The sequence below is a fragment of the Lepidochelys kempii genome, chromosome 2 (genome assembly GCF_965140265.1).
Source record: "Lepidochelys kempii isolate rLepKem1 chromosome 2, rLepKem1.hap2, whole genome shotgun sequence".
Classification (NCBI taxonomy): domain Eukaryota; kingdom Metazoa; phylum Chordata; order Testudines; family Cheloniidae; genus Lepidochelys; species Lepidochelys kempii.
Genome location: NC_133257.1, coordinates 267,246,454 through 267,271,503, shown reverse-complemented (window position 1 = coordinate 267,271,503; position 25,050 = coordinate 267,246,454). Strand labels below are relative to the sequence as shown.

At 50.5% G+C, this 25,050-nt stretch overlaps 1 protein-coding gene across 6 annotated transcripts in view; it reads right to left on the bottom strand.

The window, feature by feature from the left end:
* Positions 1 to 920: 920 nt before the first annotated feature.
* The window catches only part of DHX30 (DExH-box helicase 30), a 42,848-nt gene continuing 18,718 nt past the window's right edge, over positions 921 to 25,050 (bottom strand). For 2 of the 6 annotated variants that reach the window (XM_073334946.1, XM_073334943.1), the window contains exons 5-18: positions 22,639 to 22,994; positions 21,558 to 21,681; positions 19,287 to 19,436; positions 18,088 to 18,240; positions 15,865 to 16,686; positions 13,631 to 13,709; positions 11,976 to 12,080; positions 9,652 to 9,827; positions 7,787 to 7,993; positions 7,097 to 7,178; positions 6,282 to 6,475; positions 6,041 to 6,200; positions 5,391 to 5,548; positions 4,499 to 4,754 (exon numbers count right to left, since the gene is read on the bottom strand). In XM_073334946.1, the coding sequence (XP_073191047.1) occupies positions 4,602 to 4,754; positions 5,391 to 5,548; positions 6,041 to 6,200; positions 6,282 to 6,475; positions 7,097 to 7,178; positions 7,787 to 7,993; positions 9,652 to 9,827; positions 11,976 to 12,080; positions 13,631 to 13,709; positions 15,865 to 16,686; positions 18,088 to 18,240; positions 19,287 to 19,436; positions 21,558 to 21,681; positions 22,639 to 22,994 (2,919 nt within the window). In that variant the 3' untranslated portion in view covers positions 4,499 to 4,601. Of the gene's footprint in view, positions 3,106 to 4,189; positions 4,326 to 4,498; positions 4,755 to 5,390; positions 5,549 to 6,040; positions 6,201 to 6,281; positions 6,476 to 7,096; positions 7,179 to 7,786; positions 7,994 to 9,651; positions 9,828 to 11,975; positions 12,081 to 13,630; positions 13,710 to 15,864; positions 16,687 to 18,087; positions 18,241 to 19,286; positions 19,437 to 21,557; positions 21,682 to 22,638; positions 22,995 to 25,050 lie in introns of those variants that run through there. The other 4 variants (XM_073334945.1, XM_073334942.1, XM_073334948.1 and 1 more) reach the window with 3 other exon arrangements.

Sequence of the window (25,050 nt, the reverse complement as noted above, 5' to 3'; positions counted from 1 at the left end):
CAGGAGACAATCAGGTTAACAGGCTGATATTGCTCAAAGGGATCAGTAAACAGCATAGGTGCAAACTCCTCAGGTCCCTTCCTGGCTGCAGCAAGGCTGATAGAAATTGCTTCCTTAAGTCCCTCCTCTGTCCAGCTTGTTTACAGAGCAGGAACACTGTTGTCAACATTTGTGTGCCCCCAAGGAGCAGCCAGTTGGGCCATTAAGTCAGGGCTCAGGTTGCTTGCTCAGTCAGGTACCTACCACTTTGAAAAATGAAGGCCTACAGCAGTTTTCCTCCACCTTGTTCTTAAGCCTCCTATTTTGCAGGTGCAGCTTCTAAATGTTTGAATTAATTACAGAGTTGCTTTTATTCCTCCTCTGCACCTGGACCCCATGAGGTGTGGTGCAACTGAAAATGGTAAAACAAGGGGCTGAGGCTGCATGGTCTGTGTGAAAACTAGAAATGAATGAGGAAGACAGGCAAGTGCTGTCACTCATAGAACTTAAGCCCAGAAGGGACTCACCAGATCATCTAGTCTGATGCCCTATGTATCACGGGCCCCTGCACTGGCAGGAAATCAGCTAGGATATACACTGATGAGCCTAGCAAGTGACTCACCCTATGGGGCTGCAGGAACTTTCCACACTGCAAGTGTTTGTTAGTACCTCCACCTGCTGTGCTTGAAATCAGGCTGAGACTACAAGCCACCCCTGAGCTCTGTAACCTTTTGGCAGTATGGTACAGGCTCCATTCACACACATGGGCTCAGCAATATGATTTAATGGTAGCTTTGCCTCTTTCCTCCCATTGTCACTGATATAGCACAATAAAAACATTATGGAGCTGGGCACCATATCCTAGCCTGTTTGGCTGCAGTCTGTAGCAAGAGAACAATCTGCTTTGAATACAGGGGTTAATAAAGGACAGAACCGGTTACTACTCTATCCCTTTTTATTGTCTTTAATCTAATGTTGTAAAAAGATCCAGTATCACATAACAGCCACTGAAGTATCCCAATATCACACTAGTTCTGAACCATTTAGACAATAGCTTGGTTTTTTTTTTACCTGCTGGAAGGGGAAAAACCATACTGTTTATTGTACAGGCTGAAAAAGTAAAACACTGGTCAAATTATTGTGACAACCTCTCAAGCAAGTGAAATGTAGATGAAAAGTTTTGCATGTCTCCAGGACCACCAGGCTGCCTTGGACAGCCCCTCCCTCAGGTGCAGTTCTGAACAAAATTACTTGAAGAGAGGCTGAAGCTATAGTAACTTCTCTCTGGAACTCACTGCCAACAATGACATCTGATCCAGGTCTCCAGTGAGCTTTTCCACCCCTGGGCTTCAGCCCACAGCTAGAGCAGAGTGATTCCATCTCCACTGCACCCAAGGGAGTGCTTCAATTACACTGGCAAGGGGCTGCTTCATGTCTTTGCTTCAGTTATAGCCCAGTGCAAGCACTGAAGGCAATGACAGGCTAGTTTTTGCTGCTGTAGTTATTTCCCACCAGGAAAGTTGCTGGCTCCTGGGTGGGAGGATGGAGCTCCTAGTGGCTTACTAGCAGCCCAATTAGAAGTGTAACAGGATCGAGTTACAGTACTGTGCCCTGTATGTAAACTAGACTCTGGGCCATTACACACATGCCTCTGCCAGCTGCAATTAGGGTAATGTTAATCTCTTTTTAGTTACAAAGAGCAGTAGAAATAAAAATAAATTGCAAGTCCAGTGACCACCTTTCATTTCCCTGGTGGGTAAATCAGCAGCAGTACTAGAAAGCAGGCTCCTGCAATGTTAGGATACAGGACTTTCACTAGCATAACAGACATCACCTGCAAAGCCACTGTCAGATACCAGCTCCGCTGCAGCACTCTCCAGCTACCCGTCTCACACACTTTACAGACATGACAGAATTTATCCTCACAACAGCCCTGTGAGGTAGGTTGCTATCTTCATCGACAGACAGGGGACTGAGACAGAGCTGGGATGAGAGCTCGTGCCTCAGAACGTTGTGCGTTAGTCACAGAACCCTGCTTCTGTGCTACCCTGGTCCCAGATCATAGAAAAACAGGGATTAGCATTACTCAAGGAGACGGGCTACCAAAATGAGTGGCATCTGCAATTGCTTTATGGGTTGTACAGGTTACAGGGAGCTGGCCTCCTTGACAGATGGAGAACAAGAAATTTAAAAAAATAAAAAGCAAAAAAGGACAAAAATACAGGCAGATAGAAACTACACGACATCTCACACTCCTAATGCCAACACAGCTTGATTTGTGCAGCAGGAAACTGCTTCTAGCCGCTACAGGCTCAGAGATGCCCTCTGCATGGAATGTTGGGTCCAGCCCCTTCCAGGGCTCGCTCTCCCTCCTGCCTCTTCAGACTGGGCTCAGCAAGTGGAAAGTTAAGACGACAAACCACCACCCTACAGCAAAGCTGCCAGCTCTGCTCTGGCTGGCCCCGACCCTCAGTGCAAGCACAGCCATGAGCTGAAAGTCCATCTTCTGCCTATGCTGAGAGCTGCTCTGGGCATGACCCGCAGGGTGAAGGCAACGGAAGGGTTGCAGGAGTCAGCCATGTCTATTCCTTTCCAGTTCAGGGGCTACGACGACCTTTGGAACAGAGGAAGTGGCTTTCCATTGAACTCTGGGGCGTCAGCACTTCCAGTCCATTCTCTGTGCCTCAGCAGCGGCCGACGCCAGGGCGGTGCTGGTTCCTCCTACACGATGACCATGCCCGGAGCCAACAGCAGGAGATTCTGACAACACTGATCTTCTAGGATGGAGAGAGATGACTTCACAAGGGATAAATAGAACTTTATTTAAATAAACATTTGTGAACATCTTTATACAAATTACAAGTCCCCACGCTCAATCCTCCACCTCTATCTAGGCACCAAAGCTGCCAGGAGGTCCCTTGAGCAGATCCACCAAGATGTCAAGCAGCTGGCTGTGTTGATGGTGCAGGTCCCCCGGGATAGCAGACATTTCATAACACAGGCAGGTTTCCACCATCTTGGAGAGTGACACACGGAAATCACGCAAGAGGCGGATTGTGTACGAGTCTCCTTCCAGCACCAGAAGGTCACTGTCAGTCAGAGAGACTGTTGCCCGCCAGCCATCATCTTGGGGGAAAAGAAAGGAGCAGTTGAGTGGAGTTAAGCAGCAGGATGGAGCTGACTGGGCCCAGCATGTCAAAATGCACTTCAGCCTTTCCCCTGCCGCTGCAGCAGGAGGGATTGGTGCAGACCCACCCCCTGCCCTCAGTTTGCCAAAGTCTGAGATCCCCTCTGCAAGCCGTGCTCACCTGCCAGAGCGCTCAGGCTCCTCCACACATTTCCCACAGGAGCAGCTCGAGGTCTGTGCACACACGAAAGGAAGACAGGGAGAAGCAACTCACTAGGGCCTGGCACCTCACTGATGGCTTTACCCTCACTCACTCCAGACTGCTGCCTTGGAAGAGGGACTGGGAAAGGCAGCAGTAGCCATGAACAGGAGGTTACGTTCCCAAGGATGTACAGACCCTGGGGCCTGCTGAGGTACTGCTTCCATCTGAACTGATAAAGTCGTATCTCCCTGGGGAGGAGAAATTGTTCCTCAGCTCCAGCCCCCACCTCCAGTAGCAAGTGACCGAGTTTAGGCCAGAAGCCATTGTCCACCTCCTGCAGGTGTATTCCACACACATCAGGCCCTCGAGCTGTCGGGAACTGGCCCCAGCTTGTGAAATGTTAGCTGCCGAGCACGACATTTCACAAACACCTGCTTATTCAGACACCGTCTGGGTCCGGCAGCCCTTCCTGCCTCAGGCTCTAAGCCAGCTAGAGGTGAATGGTCCGAAAGCCACGGTGTATCTATCTTACCAGCTTCCAGCCCAAAGCAAGAGTCCAACATGCAGGCAGCAGAGGACACAGAACTGGGAGCATGCAGGGGAAGGCTGGGAGCATGGGCCAGGTGGGTGGGCTCCAGCAGCTGGATGGTGTGGGTAGACCAGTTTATAGGTAAGTAACCACTGCCTCCATGGTGCTCAAAGGGTTAACTCTGCCAGGAGCTAATGGGGAGAGCTCACACAGGCGCAAGGGCTCCTGCACTGACAAATGCCTCAGTTTACCCCCCAGTACCGACAGGGGGCAGGGACTGAGCAGAGGCAGGGAGGCAGAACGGCAGCGTAGCATGACGGGCGGAGCAGGGGGAACCAGCCGTAGCACCCACCTCGGACGTGGATGTCCGTGTCAGTCATGAGCAGAACAGCCAGCGGATGGACCTGGGAGGAATCCCGCACAAACACCCCACCATTGGACTTCACCGCCATGAAGTACGTCAGCCAGCGGCTGTAGAGCTTAGAGGCCTCCCTGGTCAGGAAAAACAGGGCGTTACTGCCAACCACATGCAGGTCCCTGCTCCCCACCCACCCAACCCCTCCCGCTTACACCACGCCAGGCTCAGCCCAGAGCGAAGGGCCTGGAGGGGACGGCCCTGTCCAAAGGGTGAGACCAGGCAGCCCTGGAACAGCAGAGCTCCTTTTCGGAACGACAGCAAGAGAGCGGCCCCAGCAAACCCACCTACGAGGAGGTTCCCGCCCCAGTGTCCAGGGGAGCTCACTCCCTTCCCCGCGGTACTGGCCTCAGCATGTGCCAGAACCATCTGCCCCCGCGTTCACACCCGCCACTTGCCTGTTGATGGTCGACTTGTGAAGCAGGACGGTGCCAGCCTTTGTCCGATAAGAGTAACTGTTGGGCTTGAATTTTCCCTGCCGGGTCACTTTGCCTTGTCTCACCTGAGAACAGGAAAGGCATCTCAGCAAGCAGGAGAGTCAGTCTATACACAGGCCTGCCAGGTGCTGCTGGAATCCAGGGCAACCAGCAAGACCTGGGCAGGGGTTTCCCTCCTGGACACCCTGAGCTGCTGTGGCAGCCTTGCTCTCTCCCTGCTGGTGGCAGAGGATGGCTAGGGGCAGGAAGAAGTTGCGATAGCCAGCCCTGGCTGCTGCAAAGCATATCACAGGAGTCAGAGGATTGGGGAGCCCAACTGGGGAGGAATTGTCCATCACCTCAGTGAGCCATGGCTGGACGAGCACAGGCCTGTGTTGGAGCCTGGCTGGTTTGGCAGTGGGAGAGATTTGCGGGGCGGGGGAGAGGGGTTGATTGTGTCACACAGGATGGGGAGCAGGCAATTTGCCCTCGGCCGTGCCCTGCCAACAGAGACATGAGCACAGAGTCCCAGTGGAAGGAGAGTGATCCCAGACCACAGCCCCACCCTCTCACACACACTATGCAAATGGACAATGTCCAGGGAGCCAGAAGATTGTGGGGTGGGGCCACAATGCCCAGGAGTGCAGGCAGCCTGCTGAGTCCTGGGACTGGGGCAGCCACAAAGGAAAGGAGGGAGCTCCCAGTCACCAGAGGGCTCCTACCTGGATGAGGTTGGGGTACAGGCCGGCCATGAGGACGCCTTTCACCAGCTCCTCCTCCTCGCTGTACTGGTTGCAGGCCGCAGAGGGCATGGTGCAGTCTGCGGGCGCTGACACCAGGAAGGTTTCGTAGATGTTCTCAGAGAACTGCTTGACAAGGCCTGTGGGGAGGAGTCAGGCCAGGCATAAGCACCCAGCTCTCAGCACAGGAGCTGCTCCCACCCCTTTGTAAGCCCCAGCTTTGCTCCCTTCCCTCAGCGGGATGGGCTCCCTTGGTCAGAGACAGACAGACTCCTGAGGGTCTGTGCGGAAGCACCCACACCTGTCTGGGTCACGTGAGGCCGATTCACTTGCTGTCACAGGCAAATACCTGGCCCGAGGCTCTCTGGCAGTTCCTGTGCAGAAGAGCAGGAGGCCCAGCTGTGCAGTCACTCAAAGGCCCAAAGTCAGGGCTCGCCCACAAGCAGGAGTCTAGTTTAAGGAGGGATTTGCCCAGAGCCCCACCCCCATGCATTCACCCCCCCCTTAGCACCCCCATGACAGCCAAGCTCTCGCCCCTTGGGCCTAGGATGCAGGGCCTCTACTGCATGGTATTTGTTCCTGCCAATTGAGAACCCTTGGGCTCTGACGGTGGGAGGGGCCTGTGGACTCACCATTGATGAAGCGCAGGCTGGGGGCGTAGAGGAAGTACTCCTGCAGGTAGTTATCTCTGGCACGGCTATCTCTGCGTCTCAGCACCTCCTCCCAGCCTGCCACAGCCCTGACAAAGGCCAGGTGATCGCTCCCACTCTCTCTGCTCAAAACGGCCTTCGCCTAGAGCCAGGAAGCTGAGTTAGATGAGCAATAAACCCTCCTCGCCCCCTCCCTGCCACAGTCCCAGCAGGCAGCCCTCACCTTGTCCACCTCCGCTCGGTTCTGCAGGCTGCTGCTGAAGGGGTCCCGAGTGAGGCAGGAGACTATGACGAGCAGCGGATGAAGGCAGCGATAGATGGATGCCAAGACAATGGCTTTGGCCAGTCGAGGGTCTGTGGAGATTTGGGCCAGGCGTTTGCCCAGCGTGGTGAGGGCTTCCCTCTGATCCAGCACTCCTGCAACAGAATCATGCACAGGGGCACATCCATCAGCCTCCCCGCAGCACCGACAGGACAGGGAAGGGGAGGCCACTGGTTTCAGACACAGTGCCGCTCAGCAGGTAGGGCAAGGACCCTGCAGAGACATCCTGCTGAGTGCAGCAACCTAACGCAGGAGACTGGGGTGCCAGCCAATGAGTCACCTCCAGGATGGGCATGGCCCCCTGGGTTCCAGACACAAACCTTCAGGACCACATTGCCCTGGGGGAGTCACTGAGCCCCCAGAAGCTTCCAACCTCTTAGGAAAGAGTGAAAGGGCTGCAAGATGACCATGTGGTCAGCTGTGCACCCAGCTGTAACTCCTGGAACCATCACTCTCCTCCCTCTCTTTTGATCTCACCTGGAGTCTCCTCTACCATTATAAGCAAAGCAGTGCGCAAAATCAAGAGTTAGATCAGCACAAGCTAAGTGAATATGGCTAGAATGGTCCCAGCTACTCCCAGCTCTGATCGAGGGCTCAGATGCATTGTTGAGATCCCACCCCAACCCAGAGCAAGAGGATCCCGTCCCAAGCCCAGCATCTTACATCTGGACTGGAGCTGTGGCTCCTGTCCCTTTCCACATTCAGTGTTAACTCACCAATTTCCTGCAGGAGGATCACTGCTTCATCCACAGCTTTGATGTCAGGGCTATCCAGAGCCTTGGAGAGGAATTCGACTGCCTGCAACGCACATGCAGAGACAACGTGAGACTCCCCCAGCGCAGGATCAACTCTGACCCACGCAGAGTTAGAGGCAGAAGAATTCTCCACACTGCCCAGAAATGGCTGCTCTACATCGAAACACTGGAATGTCATTTCCTCTTTACCCGCAGGGACACCGAGTTCAGTGCTCTGCATTTCCGCATGGCGCTACGTATGCTGGGCGCTAACCCTGGCTAATCTGCACATTTCCTTCCTGGGGGCTCCCTTCATTAGCACTACTGTTTAGGGCAGGAAGAGACAGCAAAAACTATAGCTCACTGAAATTATAAGGGAGTATAGGGAGGCAAAGTAAAATTATCAGTGCTCAGACAAACAGGATCTTTAATGAGTATCCATGGACAAGACCATAGGGCCCCCTAAGCACGGCGTCAGCACACGGGTTCAGTACCAACTCTCGGAGAACACCCGACCTACTTATCAGCTGCAGCACCCTGGATTTCCCCTGTTTACTGCCTGCAGACCTGAGCTCAAAACCACTGACTGGAAGGGGCACAGAGCAGGCAGAGTCACGCTGGCAGAGGGAGTTCTGCCAGCACTGTGGTCTCCTAGCCATGTGCTACACCTACCGTCTTCTCTGGCATGTGGATCTTGGCCTGCACCACCAGGTTCTCCAGGGGAGTGCGCAGGATTTCAGGGACCTGGAAAGTGGGCATTTTGTCCAGGCGGCTGCGAGGGAAGAGGTGATAGGCAAAGCCTGACTGGCAGCGGCCAGCACGCCCTCGCCTCTGCACAACGTTTGACTTTGACACCCACACAGTTTCCAGGCAGGAGACCTGGGGGAAGAGGAACGTTAGAGGCAAGTGCTCCTGCTGCGATTTAGTCTGTTTCACCAAGCTCCCCCTCTAGCCCAGAGACCTGAGGAACCCCTGCCCCAAGAGCTTTCCACATCACCTAGCTCAGACCTAGCTGCTTCTCTAGTGTGCAGAAGCTCTCCCCATTCTCCTCAGTCCTGGGCCAGTTAGTGACACACACCCACCGCTTTTGGGGCAAAGTGCTTTGCAAGCAACCTGCTATAGGGACTAGACACAGTAACTGTACCCACCGCCGAGATGCAACTGCCTCTAGGGTTGAACACCTAATCAGGAGCAGCAATGAAGAATGTTGCAGCAAGCAACAGGGGAAGCTAGGTATGTAAAGTGTAGAGACTTACACGGGGATTTGGAGGAGGGGAGAGCTAGATAAAACAACCCTTAATTGATCACAGCGTGGGCAAGGACCTTGCTTGTACATTTCATACAAACCCTGGCATCTCAGACACACACCACCCCCCAGCATTATGACGGGGCATTGGAAAGAACCCTGGGACCTTTACCTTCCACTAAGGCAAACTCCAGAGTTGGGCTGAAGGGACCTTGATTTCACATCTCTGCCAAACGGCAGCCATAAACACACAAGCTCTCCCACCAGTTTAAAACGGGTCTCAGTGGAACCCATGTCCCCGTTGTACTGCCCTGCTCCAATGACAGCAGCCAACAAGCCGGATCTGCACGTGAGCCAGCTGTGCAAAGCTTAGCACCTGCCTTCCTTCTTCACAGCCTTCTCTCTCATATCCCTGGCAGAGCCGAAGGGAAACGCCAAGCTTGGCGCCATCTGCTGGACAAAGTCTGCACACTCCCCGCTACCCCCCAGTATTCAACAGCATCCTTTAGCTCAGTGATTCTCAAGTGCGGCCACCACGACTTGTGGACCAGGCTGTCAATCGTACATTTTAACTGTTATAACTGAGGCCACCGTGAATTTGTTGTGGCCACAGCAAAAATTCATTTGAGAACCAGCACACTGATTCAGCCTTGCTGAATGCTGCTGACTCCAGGGAGAGGGGCTCCCGTGGACCTGGGCATAGTGCTATGCTGATTAAGAACCTGCTTTAAATCCTATTCAGTCTCTCTTGATGTCTGGGCAATTGGGAGCCAAGTGTGCGGCAGAAGCATGCCTGCCTCATGCCACTACTCAACAGCGCTCGCTCCAACTGGTGGAGCAGCAGCCAGCTTGGTTTGGCTACTAGGAAGTGACTGATGAGAGTCTGTTAGGGAGGGCTGTAAGGCAGGGAGATCCACTGAGGGTGGCACACAGACAACAGGATTTGTTCAGGGGTAAGTTTCCTGGTGCACACTGGGGTGGGCTGTGCACTGGGAGGGAGGTGGCTCAGACAGCCAACGCTCCCTGCACAATCAATCACCATCACCTGTGCCTGAGAAGAATTCTTTTGTTTTTGACCTGCCTCTGAGATGAGGGGGAAGGAGAGGAGGGGGCATTATCCCTGCTCTGCGGAGATCACATGCAAAGTGAATCAGCAATTCAAGCCATGAGCACCAGCAATTCAAGCCATGAGTTAATAGCAGGCGGGGGACATCTCAAATGCTGCTTTAAGAATCATGCATCAGCTGCAGCTTGTTCCATGAATGCACACGGGACACACAAGAGCCAGCACCTTTGTCTTGAGGTCATAGCGCTCCTCCTTGTGAGTGCCGCTGTCTACCACATGCACAATGTCATTGATGGTGATGGAGGTCTCAGCAATGTTGGTAGCCAGGACGATCTTTCTCACTCCAGGTGGGGGCCGCTGGAAGATGTTCTGCTGGTCCATCATGGGGATGTTGGAGTGCACTGGCATGAGAAAGTGCAGAGTTAGCCTGGCCCTGCTCTGCCCACCAGCACCAGTTAGGGAGGAGGTCAGGTCTACTCAGCCCTCCAGAGCTCTCTCTGTACTGCTCATGCTCTTCCTTCACGTAGGCACCTTCTCTCAGCCCCCTGTGAGAGGCTGGGGCTAGTCACTGCCATCACATGCAAAGATAGCTGTTTCTAATGTTGGCATTACAGCAAACAGCCAACCAATGGTTTCAGAGTAACAGCCGTGTTAGTCTGTATTCGCAAAAAGAAAAGGAGTACTTGTGGCACCTTAGAGACTAACCAATTTATTTGAGCACAAGCTTTCGTGAGCTACAGCTCACTTCATCGGATGCATACCGTGGAAACTGCAGCAGACATTATATACACACAGAGATCATGAAACAATACCTCCTCCCACCCCACTGTCCTGCTGGTAATAGCTTATCTAAAGTGATCATCAAGTTGGGCCTTCTCACCCTCCACCCCCCTACACACAAACTCACTCTCCTGCTGGTAATAGCCCATCCAAAGTGACTCTGAAGAGAGTTGTCACTTTGGATGGGCTATTACCAGCAGGAGAGTGAGTTTGTGTGTGTGTGTGTGGGGGGGGGGGGGGTGGTGGAGGATTTGTGCTGGAAATGGCCCAACTTGATGATCACTTTAGATAAGCTATTACCAGCAGGACAGTGGGGTGGGAGGAGGTATTGTTTCATGATCTCTGTGTATATATAAAGTCTGCTGCAGTTTCCACGGTATGCATCCGATGAAGTGAGCTGTAGCTCAGGAAAGCTTATGCTCAAATAAATTGGTTAGTCTCTAAGGTGCCACAAGTCCTCCTTTTCTTTTAGCCAACCAATGGTTCTCCCAGGCTTACTCGTCAGACCCACCACTGCATCCGCCAATAATCCCAAAACCAAACTTTGGAAGAGTCAAGCACAGTAAAATGAAACAGCAGATGGCAAAATACTCCAGGTGCTGCAGATAGGAAGGGTTCATTTCAAACTCTGTGACCTAAAAAATAACAGTGGTTTTCAACCTGTGGTCCACGGACCACTGGGGCTCTGCAGACTATGTCCAAGGGATCCGTTGTCGTTACCATAGAACAATGGCTTTTGACCTATGGTCTGTGGACCCCAGGGGGTCTGCAGACTATGTCTAAGATTTCCAAAAGGGTCGGTACCTCCAATTGAAATTTTTAGAGGTCGGCAAAAAAAAAAAAAAAGAAGTTAAAAACCACTGCCCTCGATTGAACAGAGCACACATGGACTTTCCCGAGGACTCCACTTTTCCCGCCCTGCTCTTCCTCCTGGGCCCGATTAGGGGATGGGGTCTGTCTCAGCTATGACATAATGCCACCTGACCAGCAGGGGCTGCAGCCAAAGGCCTGTAACTCCAACCCACACATTTCCTCTTATGGCTCAGGGACCTGGGGAAATTCCTGACAGCAGATGGGCTTGCATGCTGAGGGCCCCAAAGAACAACAGGTAAGTGGAGCAATTGGCCCAGATATAAGCAAGTATGTTTCAGAAGAGAGCATCCCCTGCTCACACATCTCAGCATGCCGCAGCCTGGTTATGGAGCTCGGCCATTCGGCATGTGGTAGGAAGGCACCAGATATGAAGCACTATTTTGCAAAAATGTTTTAAAATATCCTGTTGGGATAAGAACTAAGTTACATGCGCAGTGTGAAGCTGCACCTAGAATTAGGAATCACACACGCCCAGCCCTCACTCTGCCCAATTCCCTGGCCCCAGCAGAGCTCTGTGCTGGCTCCAACTTACAGCAGATGATTCAAGAGCCCTGGAATTCATAGGTGGAGATTCCCCTTGCTACACTATTTAGGAGCTCAGCACATAGCTACAGCGAACATGGTATTCGGTGGGCTCCATGATGGCAGACAGGGAGTGAGTTTGTCCCCCTCAAATCCCCACAGGCCTCAGCAGCAGCCAGGTCAGCATGGCCCGGGCAATCTGCCCCAAATGCAGAGTTACATGACAGGCTTACCATTGTGTCTGATGCATCCAAATTGATTCTGCATCAGACAGCAACAGCTGGAAGTGTTACTTAAATACCATGTTTCAGCCCCAACCATCTCTCCCTCTCCCCCAAGCACTAGAGAGCAGAGGCCTGGCAATGCCATCTCACCTGGTAAGACAAGGTACCGGCTGTTCTGAGAGCCGAGTGTTTCCAGCAGACGCTGCTGCACTCCTTTGATCTCCTGCCAGCCAGGAAGGAAGCAGAGGACCCCACCTAGGAAGGATCAAGAGCAGAACGGGCAACACAGAGATGCATGGGGCTCTTTTCCAAGCTGCAGACAGACACCATGACTCTTACTGAGATTCCCCAGGACTCCTTGAAGTATGGGAGACCTGGCACAGAGGTATTTCCCTGTCTAGACCCAGAAACATGAACAGGAGACTAACAGGTTACCACGTCTGTATCAGGACTGATCATCACTGAAACCCGTCAGACACATGCTCATACAGATCACAGACAAACAGCAACATGTAAGCCACCCCTCCAGCTTGGGGACCCTGGGGAGTTACAAAATCAAATCAAGAGGGAGAATGTAGTGGGTGATTTAATACATGCCACAGCCTGTCCATGCACTCAGACACAGTATAATCAACTCCCTCACACTGGCTGACTCGTGGGGTATTCTGCCATTGAGACAGACATCAGCACCAGGTGTCCTGGGATCCCAGCTCAGTGTCATGAGAGGAAATGGAGCTTATTGGCTTTGAAACAGCCAGACTTCCTAAAAGCATGGTTTTGAAACCAGCCTTCATCTTTCCAGGGGAGATGCAGCATTCTATGCCGTTTACTGGGGGGGAGCTCAACCTTAAAAAAATAACCAGAGACCCTGTTTGCTCTGTGGGAACATGAGATCCCTGGGCATTGGTACAGATGCAGCTGCTGCACTCCGTCCTGGGGTGGCTTCATTTCTGTGGTACAGTGCGTCTCCATCTCTGAAGCCCTATACTCCACGTTGAAAAATGCCATGCAAGTCAAATATTACTTGCCAACACAGTGACCACCACTCTACCCAGTGTCCAGACACCACGCTGCACGCTCCAGGAGACTCAAGAAAGTACGGTCACCACTCTCCCGTACAGGATGCAAAGTTGCACAGTGCATTTGTATAGCGGGTTACTTTATCCCCAAGAGACAGACATGCCAACTGATTTATAGCTATTGGTGCGACCTCAAGAGACTTGGGGATGTCACCCCATTTTTATTATATGGCAACGCTTTACACACAAATCCACTTGCTTGGCTCACTCTTGTTACGGTATGCAGACTCGGAGGTTACCAGTGCCTGCATCCTTTGCTGACAAACTCTTCAGATCTTCTTGCAGCCTCAGTGAATCCCAGACATGGGGTCTCTCTGTAGCTCACAGCAGCCCCAGGCACATGGCAGCCGCACACTAATGGCAATAGGGTTTACCCTGGGCTGCCTGAGGGTAAAAGGGCTCAGAGAGCAGATCCAGTACAAAGGGGTTGATGACACATTCACACGGGTGCTTTCAGGCACCGCTGACCTCAATTTTGTGGCTGTTCCACTGCCAGGGCCCAGAAGACAGTGCTCTCAGCCAGCAAGACCCTGGCAATACAAGGACCAAAGGCTGGTCTTGCCAAGTACCTTCAGTGCCCACAGAGAAAGAGAGGATGCCCAGCCCCTTGCAGGAGCCAGCCCTATTTTATGAGTCTGATCTGCTTTGGCAAAGGGACCAGGCTCTACCCGCTCTTTGCCCATCTTCCAAAACCCCAGGCAAGGGAGAAAGTAATGCAGCACCTACCTGGCTCTCCGTGGGCGTCGATCTGGAGCACAAGGTCAGTGATCAGCTCAAGGTCGAGGACACATTCATCGTCTGATTGCTAAGAAACACAGGAGGATATGTAAATACTGAGGTAGCAGCAGTGACCCAATGGGCGGGGAGAGGGGTACTACACACCCCGCAGCATCCCCCTAAGATGGCAAACACCTTTAATAAGAGCCGTGGGCTAGTGGTCTGATCACAGCACTACGAGCCATGAACTCCAGGAGCCTTAAGTTAGGCTCAGACTCATTCTGGTCACCACCTCTGCTGTACAGTGAGGATACCACCTCCCTTCCCCCATCTGTGAGGTTTGCAAGGATTTGTAAATATCAGCATTATGGATTATATTGTCACCACCAGCTCATTTAAATCATGGCTTTTGGTTGGGGCAGGCGGGTGCTACAGGAGAATGGGACATCAGTGAAACAACTGGGCAGCAGGAGGCCGAGGCTTTTCTTTGCATCTCTTTGCAAGTGAGAAAGAGCGCCCCCAAGGAGTGGGGCAGGCAACTGGATGATAAAGGTCTTTTAAGAGGATAACAGAACCAGAAAGAGTAATGCACTGAGAGAGAGAGAGAGAGAGAGAGAGTGTGTGTGAGTGGTGAAGATGGCCGGGCACTGGACCCTGCTGTGATTGGATACACCCCAGAAGCCATCAAATATTACGAAGAATCTATACATAGGGAAGCGTTCCAGGTGGACAGAGTTCATAAAAATAGGCCCCAGCTGCAGCATGTGCAAGGACAGAACTAGGAAAAGGAGAATTCACGCACGTAGGTAATCTACAGTTGTTTAACTGGAGCTGTTAGCTAACTAGTTTGCAGTCTGGACACTCCACAGACATGTGTGTTTATTACTAGAGGCCAGAGTAAACCATAACCCGGTGTGCCCTGCTTCAAACTTCTCTGGAGTGTCCAGACTTACAGGTATACTTACAAAAAAAAAAAAAAAGGAGTACTTGTGGCACCTTAGAGACTAACCAATTTATTTGAGCACAAGCTTTCGTGAGCTACAGCTCACTTCATTGGATGCATTCAGTGGAAGATACAGTGGGGAGATTTATATACACAGAGAACATGAAACAATGGGTGTTACCATACACACTGTAAGGAGAGTGATCAGGTAAGGTGAGCTATTACCAGCAGGAGAGGAAAAAAAAACAACCTTTTGTAGTGATAATCAAGGTGGGCCATTTCCAGCAGTTGACAACAACATGTGAGGAACAGTAGGGGGGGGAAAAATAAACGTGGGGAAATAGTTTTACTTTGTGTAATGACCCATCCACTCCCAGTCTTTATTCAAGCCTAATGTAACGGTGTCCAGTTTGCAAATTAATTCCAATTCAGCAGTCTCTCATTGGAGTCTGGTTCTGAAGTTTTTTTTGTTATAATATTGCAACTTTTAGGTCTGTAATTGAGTGACCAGAGAGATTGAAGTGTTCTCCAACTGGTTTTTGAATGTTATAATTCTTGATGTCTGATTTGTGTCCATTTATTCTTTTACATAGAGACTGTCCAGTTTGGCCAATGTACATGGCAGAGGGGCATTGCTGGCACATGATGGCATATATCACATTGGTAGATGTGCAGGTGAACGAGCCTCTGATAGTGTGGCTGATGTGATTAGGTCCTATGATGGTGTCCCCTGAATAGATATGTGGGCACAGTTGGCAACGGGCTTTGTTGCAAGGATAGGTTCCTGGGTTAGTGTTTTGGCTGTGTGGTTGCTGGTGAGTATTTGCTTCAGGTTAGGGGGCTGTCTGTAAGCACAGACTGGCCTGTCTCCCAAGATCTGTGAGAGTGAGGGATCATCCTTCAGGATAGGTTGTATACTTATGTTAGCTAACTCGAATTGGCTGGCGGTCAGTTTCCTCAATCTCAAAGCACTCAAGTGCAGGCAAACCCATAGGGAGCTAACATTTCATTACAAAGGAGCCACTGCCAAGTTGTTTAGAGCGAAGTCTGAGATCTGATTCAGATTTTAGATGAAGATTATAAATGGGATCTAACCAAACCTAATGGGAACCTCAGGAGGTCTGGGCTGGAATTAAAACTCTGCCAATAGCTTGCAACCCAAACCCAGCAGCACTGGACTAGTGCAGAAGAATTGCAGCAGGAAGGAACTAGCCCCAGCCCAAATCTCTTTTCATTGCTAACCATCCCGGGGGTTGGTACCATAGACAGGGAAACAAATCAGAGTGTGCTATATACTCACCTTCACCTCGTAGTGCCGGTGTCTGTGACGGCCCAGCTTGGCCAGGATCTCTTCCAGGTAATATTCCTTCACCGGGTACATGAAACCTGGCACCTTGACTACGGGGCAGTCCCCAAAGTACTGCGAGAAGCGCTGGTTGTCCCCTGTGGCACTCATCAGGACCAGGCGCAGGTCGGGGTTGAGCTTCTGAATGCCCTTCAGCAGGATAAGCAGGAAGTCGGTGTTGACGTCCCGCTCATGGACCTCGTCCACAATCACATGGCTGACGCCCTCCAGGCTGGGGTTCCCCTGCAGCTTTCGTAGGAGGATGCCCACCGTGCAGAAGAGCAGGGCTCCTCCCCGGGCTGGTGGTTTGCTCTCCAGCCGCACCTGGTAGCCCACGTTCTTCCTCATGTTGGGACCCAGCTCCTGCGCAACCCGCTGGGCGACCGAGATGGCGCTGATCCTTCTTGGCTGGGTGATCACCACATTGCAGCGAGCACCACGCCCCTCCAGGATGTAACGCTCCAGCAGCAGCTGAGGGATCCGGGTGGTTTTCCCACAGCCAGTGTCTCCTGCTATTACCACCACAGGATTCTGCTCAACAGCCGACAAAATAGTGTCCTTGTGAGGATCCACAGGCAGCTGATGGCTTTCTGGCCACGATGAACCCCTCCTCTTCCAAAGGGCCAGGAGGTTCTGGCTAAGGCGCACTTCCTCCCCTTCTGACATGGGAGTGTACGTCTTCCCTGTGATGGCATCACTGATAGCACCTGACTCCTTACTCAGGTTCATCATGTCGTCAGCAATCCGAGGCCTGGATTCCCTCGAGTCCACCGGGTACTGAGGGAGGAGGAGAAAATTGGCACAGACAGACACTTAACTCTGAAGCTGCACCTTAAAACACAGAATGCCAGGAGGGTATGTTGCAGGGTCAGAGGTGGGGACCATCAGGCAGGATGCTGGTTTTGGCACTGACTGCATGGCCTAGAGCAAGGCACAAGCCATGTCACTTTGGGCAATTCAGCCCCTGAATTCTCATTTTGTAAAGACTCAGCTCAGAACATAACCGCAAACCACCCCCTCTGCTTGGCACACCACCCTAAGCTAGCCCTCTACGCTTGCCTCATTTCAAACCTCTTTTGGGACACCCAATCCTTTCAACAAAGATTTTAGAGCGCTGATAACTGACCCTCCATGTGGTGCCCAAGACAGAACGGGAAAAACCGCAGCATCATGTAGTGGTGACCCAGCCTGCCTTCCACCCCCACGCAAGCCAATGTTAGAAATAGGATAAGTGCTCCAGGGCAGGCGCCAGGCCTTACGTGAGCAGTGTTTTAGGTGCTGTGAAATAACCCTATCCCCTAAGGAAGTCAGGCCAGCTGACTTTAGACCCCTAGAGGCCATGGGAACACAGTTGCTGTTCAGTTATACACAGCAACACGACAGCTTGTGGCAAGAAATGAATCTCAGATCCCAGGGAAAGCACAGGGGGGATTTTAGGGAGCAGAACGCAGTTCCTCAGGTCAGGATTTGGCCAGAACATGCCTATTCAGGTTTAAAGGACTAGGGACATTTTTGAGCTCACAAGTCAGGACCTCAGGACTCCGTCTTACCCAAACAATGGCACTTCCAGCAGCACAGCGCTTCCCAGAAATAGGCTGGGATACCGACGCTGTCCCGACTGCAGAGTACCATGATCTATTGGATACTGCACAACCACCCGCCCACCTCTTCACACACCAGAGACCAGCCTCTGTCCTAGTGGAAGTGGGCACAACTCCCACTGACTGCAGCCTCCCAGCCTGATTCTGGGTTGAGAATTGAGACTTCTTGGTGAAGTGCCTTGTGTAACCAGCACCTACTGCTCTAGGACCATTGCACCCAACATTTAATGCATTCAGTGCCATGAGAGAAAAATCCCCAAGGGCCATCGACAAATACTTGCAGCTGCTCATCGTAAACCAAGTAAATGAAGCAGAGATCACTGTATAGTTTGTTAAGCCAGCCTGCACTAAGACAGCGGTTGCTACCCTGAGTGATTTGCGTACAAGCCAGTCCCACGCCCGAGATCCCTGGCTTGGGGATTACCAAAGCAGCTCTCCCAGTACAGAGCTGACAAAATCTAGCTCGCTGAGTTCATACGCTATCGTATGATACCTGTGGCTTGGCTGGTTCAGGGACAGGGAACCTGGCTGCCACCTTTGCCCCGAGGTGGCCCTACGGTATGTGAATAAGTCTTACGTGGTTCAGGTAGTCCTCGATCTTACGCAGGGTGGCCTCAGGGACCTTGATGTGGCAGGGTCTCCTCTGATTCTCACCCAGCTCCCTGAGGGACGTCATGTTGTACATGGCATGGCTCAGGGGGTTGTTGTTCTTGTCCACTAACCCAAGGCTCTGGAAAGGAGGGAGACAAATAGGGACAGTAAAAAAGGCAAGGAATCTCCCCACATGAAACAGTGTCTAGGGGGTGGGAAGGGAACACAGCACAGATGAGAATTAAGTCAGCATTTTCAGAGCCAGACTAGCTTTGACTGCAAGGACCATGCTTTTCATCTAGCTTAGCTCCTCCATGCACAGCCACTGAGAGCCCCTTCCCCAAAGGAAGGTGGAGTGCAAGGAAGGGCAAGTCTCCCTACCCAGGAAGGTCCCAATCCCAACAATTCCTGCCTTCACCAGGGCAGGAGGCTGAGACCCAGGGGAATCCTCCAGAATCTTCCCTGTTGTGAAATACACACATTGGAGCCCAGGGCTGTCCCTGACACCAACACTGCCAATGGCGAAATTCGCCAAGGAAGATTCAGATCAGAGGAACAGCATAGGCAGTAATTTCCAGTACGACCCACTTACAAGAGCTGTTAATCCTCTTACTGGCATTTCCACAAACTTCAGTAGGTAGCCGACCCAGAATAGTCTTTTCTGCCTGCCCTTTCCCAATTGATTTTGGAGCCAGGTAATTATCCATGACAGAGAGCTAAGAGAACAGAGTGGTCAGACTGACCCGCCTGAAGGAGCAGGGAGCCAGCCTACCCTGTTTGGAGGCAGCTAGGTGGCTGAAAAGACAGAACCACCACTCGCAGGTTGATCCTTATACATCACTTTGCTGACGGGCGAAAACCCCCATCAGCGCCATGGAGGTTCACAATCTGTTTCCCAACTCCATTGCTGTACCCCTGCACAGAGTCCTAAGGTATCAGCCTAGAGACAAGGACAATTATCTGACCCAAGGCTTATCATGGAGTCCACTCTAGGTGGCAGCAGGGAACCCAGACTGAGTCACAGAAACATCAGCAGCCTTCAGTCTCGGAGGCTCAGCCTCGCCCCAGAATAGGACAGTTCTAGTATGAACAGTGTTCCTTCACAGCAGGCTGGATAGTGCCTGCATGGAAGGGATGCTGTGGTAGGAGCCACATCAAGATTTGCTATAGACACATGCTACTCACCTTCAATTTCTGGCAGGCCAGTGCTGCTGCTTTGTTCTCGGCCTCAACCTTGCGGCGGCCCTTGGCAGCGAAGGTCATCGGGCAGGGCCAGCGCAGAGTGAGCTTGCAGATCTTAGTCTTGGTGCCCACGGTACGGAACTGCATGAATTCCTGAAATAGAGACAGGCAGCTTTTGAGGGAAGAGGAAGGCAACTGAAAGGCTGGTTTATTCAGAGGGAGCCTCTGAAAGGTTTACTAGGCTATATTACCTAAACAGCAAGGCATTTTTACACGTAAGATTTTAACTCAGTACCTTCTGGAATAGGATCATAGAAAAGTAGGGCTCGAAGGAAGCTCAAAAGATTGTCTAGCCCAGGTCCTGCATCAGCACAGGGAGCAAGTAAACCTAAACCATCCTTGACACGCGTTTGTCCAACCTGTTCTTAAAAACCTCCAGTGACGGGGATTCCACAACCTGCCTTGAAAGCCTATTGCAGAGCGTAACTATCCTTATAGTGAGAAATTTTTCCTAATATCCAACCTAAACCTTCCTTACTACAGATTAAGCCCATTACTTCTTGTCCTACCATCAGTGGACATGGAGAACAGTTGATCACCATCCTCTTTATGTCAGCCTTTATCATGTTTGAAAACTTATCAGGTCCTCCCTCAGCCATCTTTTTTCAAGACTACACATGCCCCGTTTAACCTTTCCTCCTGGGTCAGGTTTTCTATGCCGCATCATTTTTGTTGCTCTTAACTGGACTCTCTCCAATTTGTCCACATCTTTCCCGAAGTGTGGCACCCAGAACTGGACACATTTCTCCAGCTGAGGCCTCACCAGTACCAAGTAGAGTGGGCAAATTACTTCCCATGTCTTACGTACAACACACCTTTAATACACCCCAGAATTATATTAGCCTTTTTCACAACTACATCACATTGATGGCTCATATTCAGTTTGTGATCCACAATAATCCACAGATCCTTTTCAGCAGTACTATCACCAAGCCAGTTATTCCCCAGTTTGTGGTTGTGCATTTGATTTTTCCTTCCTAAATGAAGTACTTTGCACTCAGAGAGACAAGGTGGGTGAGGTGATATCTTTCACTGGACCGACTTCTGTTGGTGAGAGAGACAAGCTTTCTAATATCCTGGGACCAACTCAGCTACAAGTATACTGCATACGTACTTTGCGCTTGTCTTTATTGAACTTCATCTTATTGATTTCAGACCAATTCTCCAATTTGTCAAAGTCATTTTGAATACTAATCCTGTCCTCCAAAGTGCTTGCAACCCATCCCAGCTTCATGTCATCTGCAAATCTTATAAGCACATTCTCTACTCTATTATCCAAGTTATTAAATTAAAATATTGAGTGGTACTGGACCCAGGACAGAACCATGTGGGTCCCCACCACATATGTCCTCTGAGTCTGAGAGCAAACCAGTGAGTACAGTCATTCAATCAGTTATCCACCCACCTTACAGTAATTTCATATAGACCACGTTTCCCTAGATTGCTTATGAGAACGTCATGTGACACTGTGTGAAAAACCTTACCAAAATCAAGGTATTTCACATGCACTGCTTTCCCCCTTACATTAAGCCAGCAGCTTATATAGCAGCATCCATGTAGTCAGAGGTGACCTGTGCTAAACCCCTCCCCTGAGGGCTCACCTGCTAAAGGCTCAGTGGGTACAAAGATAAGACATAACAAACAGGCTGCTCTGTGGAGCACTTCATAGAAGGAGGGAGTTAGAAGGTGAAAGATACAAGGGGGAGAGCTTGTCAAACTTTTTTACAGCATGTGCAGGGCATAACAAAGTCTGGAAAGGAGATAGGTGAAGTGAGCAGAGGAAGGAGAAGGAGAGCAGAGATGTAGGCAGGAGTGGAGTTCTGGACAAATTTGACCATCAACGAACATTACAAAATTCTCAGAATAAGGGATATGGCTCTGGCTGGCTGCACAAATCAAGGGGGCTTGCAGCACAATTCACCCCAGCAAAAACACAAACCCCACATATAACAACAGCTTCTCGTTTGAGTAACAATGCTCCCACTGCTTCTCCTGAGGGACTCTTCCCCAAGTCTCACTGTCAATAAGGTTTTCCTCTTCTTCAGCCTAATTTCAGCCCACCACTCTCTAGCCAGCCTTTGGAGAACCCCAAAGAATTCTTCTCCTTCCTTGAAATCTACACCCTTTCAATCACTGCAGCGCATCCTTCCCAGCCGCTGAAAGGCAGATTCCCAACAAGAGGAGATGGGAGACGCCATTCTAACAGCAACTCACCTTGACTGTGGAGGAAGAGGTTGCAATCTGAATCACCTGGGCCAGAAGGTTTTTGGGTAGAGGGAACTGGGTCAGAGCCCTGATGGCATTGTTATCATCTGTCATTTCAACAGAGGCCCCTCCCCTGCAAGACGAAAAGTAAAACAGTTCAGGTAGGTAAAAAACAAACTATTCTCTCTTCTCCCTAATTCTATTTTTGCTTAGACCCTTCCCCCTCCAGCTCCTTTGTCATGGTCTAAAATTGAGTAATTAAAGAATACAATGTGAGTAAAGAGATTATGAAGTTAATTAGCAATGGAGGGTTTGCAGCCAACTGGGTAGAGAGTACCATTACATTGCGTTACAGAACTCAGAACGAAGACAATCCTTCTAGCCAATGGAAGCTCCAAGTCAGAATTCTAGCTTCTACTGAAAGTAACTGTCATCCCAAATATTTACAGTTGCAATGCAAACTGGAATACAGGAATGGCTTTTACTACTCCTTTAGGAGACACAGTCCATTTCAAAATATTTCCCCCTTTGTCCCAAATTGTTTCCCTTTAAAAAAAATTGAAATAGAGGTCCTGACTTGTCTTTCTCCTGGAGGGCACTGGCAATCTGAAGAGCTTACAATGAAAAAGCACAAAGCAAGGTACTGTGGGGTAAGGGTGGGAATAATCTCATTACCATGTACAAGGGCCACCTAAAGTAGGTTTAAAAAGACTGGCAAATTTAAGTGTGACTTTTGGAGATGACAAACTGCAGGCCAGGAGAACTGCTCCCCACCATGTCTATGAGGCTGACAGTGAGCAAGCTGGGGAAATCGCCCGTCAGAAGAGCAGGAGTCCAGAAAAGAACCCCACGCCCACTGGTGCTGACCTAGGTATGAAAGCAGGCAGACCTACCATGGAATGGCGCAGCATCCTTATGGAGCCTGGCACAGGAGCTTTATGTTCAGACTCTGCTGAAGTGCTCTATGTGCTCACTATGGTGTGGGCAGCGAGAGGTCAACTTTGAGGTCTTTGGGGATACATCAGCTCGTGCACAGACCATTTTCTCACTACTCCCCTGCTTTAGTGAGCTTGTCAGAACATGATTTTACCTCATGTCTCTAGCTGGGGTCCGAGCTTCATTCTGTGCCATAGATAGGTAATCGGTAACATCAATCGTGTCTTCTTCCAGCTCCCCTTCCTCCAACTCCCCTTCCTCTAGCTCCCCTTCCTCCAACTCCTCTCTTCGCATCGCTTTAGGCATCCTGCCTTGCTCCATGGACTGTATGGAGTCATCTGGTTCCACCCGTCTCCAACAAGTCGACAAGTCAGCCAGAGATGGTCCAGACTTGGAACGCCATCTGCCTTCGGGGCACCACCTGTCCTCCGGGCAGCCAAGCTGGTCAGCAAGGATTCGGTACTTTGCAGCATCAAACAGCTCGTTCCTGGGCCCTAACAACCCCCAGCCCTGAATAAAAGAGTCACACACTGTTAGACAGCTGTAGGGAGCTAGCAGGACCTGGCAACTTCTAAAGCAGACTGAGACCACGCTTGGTCCAAAGGGAGACGTGCAGAGATGAATCCCTTGTTTCCAGGAGAGTGAAAGGAAGCTGAAAAGGCACTTGCATACCTTAAAAAAAAAAATTCCGCCTGTCCCTATTTATAGTCACTCCTTAAAAGGGAAATCTGTTTCTTGCCGACTTCTCTTCCGATCACACACAGTGGTTTGGTATCATGCTGTTGCTTACAAAGGCTGGGCCAGTGCATGCTGGTTTGTTATACAGCAGACAGTATCTGTTTGGTGTTTTAAAGCACTGAACGCCCCCCCGCCCCCAAACACAACACAACACAGACTATACTAACTTTTCTAGACTCCTCTTTTCTCTCCCAGAACAGAGGATGTTGATTCACACAGTAAAAACTTCACATTTGACTTCAAAGAACAAAAATATTTGGGACATCCCACCAAACACACCACTGGGGTTCTTGTTAGGGAAGATGGTAATTTTTCACTTCCTCCTCTTTCATGAAAGTAAGACGTTTACATTCGAGTGACAGATGCTTGTGTTTCTGAGTTTTGTAACGTACAAGACTTCAAAACTTGTCTGAGCCTGGAACTACAAAGAGCTCCCAACTGCTGTTTGGGTAATTATTATTTGCAAGAATCCCTCACCTGCATTCTAGGCCTATGTGCCCACACACAGGTGCAGGGACACCCATGACAACACACCTTGCTTTTCTATACTGTGACATTTCAAAGAGCTTTGGCAACATTCATTCATTTAGCCTCACAACACCCCTATTAGACAGGACAGTGTTATTTTGTACTATGGTGGAGCCTTGAGATCCAAATCCCTGATTTGGGGCCCCTCACACTACATACACATATAACAGACAGTCCCTGGCCCTAAGCAGATAGTACCATCTGTTTATTTGGACGGCAAGCTATTTATTATGGATAGCACCGGAATGACCACCTTTAGATAAAGTTGCCCAAAGCTTCCTATTATAAAACCCTTGTTTTCAGTTGCATAAAGCTCTGCTAAACTAACCATTCAGGCTGAAATTTTCTGTGCCAAATGCATGCATTGGGCTGAGCTGAACTGTTTTGAAAAATTTCAGCAAAAATGGTTCCGCTGCTTCTGAGAACGCAGCTGAGGTAAAATATCTCTCCCCTCTCCCCCCCATGATAAAAAAAATTCTTACAACAATTTCATTGAGAAGATTTAGCTTTTCATAGTTTCTGTGCTTTCAGAATGCACAGTAAGTAAGGTCTAGGGCCACACACTGAACAATAATGATAAAACAAAATATTCCATAGCTACTCATCCAATGAGCACCATCCACCCTGTGCACTGAATGAGGCAGGGATCCTGTGGAAAAAGAGTCTGTGATGATGTAATTAAAGACCGCATCATAATGCATATGCATAAAGGGGCCAAATTAAGGGTTGCACAGGCAACCTTAATTCTGTCATTTCCTAACCTTTGAGTGCCTGGCTTTGCAACCATATTGTTCTTTTAATTTTTGGATGCAATTAGATTTAAATTCTAGGGGGGAGCTGCAGCGACCCCTGTATTTAGGTTGCTTAATAGCACATAGGTCAGTATTGTCTCCGTTTTACAGACAAGGAAACAAAAGAACAGAGAGGTGATGCAACTCGCTCATGGTCACAGCAAAATCAATTGCAGGGCTGGGACTAGCATTTAAAACCCTGCCTTCCAGGGTGGTTCTCTAGCCACTAGACCGTGCTCCCTCCCAAACAGCTCCCAGTATAACTTTATATTGTCCGACAGTGAGGCAGGCACACAGGAACAGCATTAGGTGCACCCATCTCTCCCAAGAGTGATGAGCTTTGTTTGGAGATTGAGGACAACAAAGGACATAATGGAGAACAAAGACCAGAAGTAACTCAAGGCTGTTAATGTGTTCAGACAGCCTACTTGCTTGGCCATGGGAGTAAGTGGGTGTGCAAGCTCAGTCGCATCCAGCCACTTGCCCTAAGCCCAGTGGGGCTGCCCCCA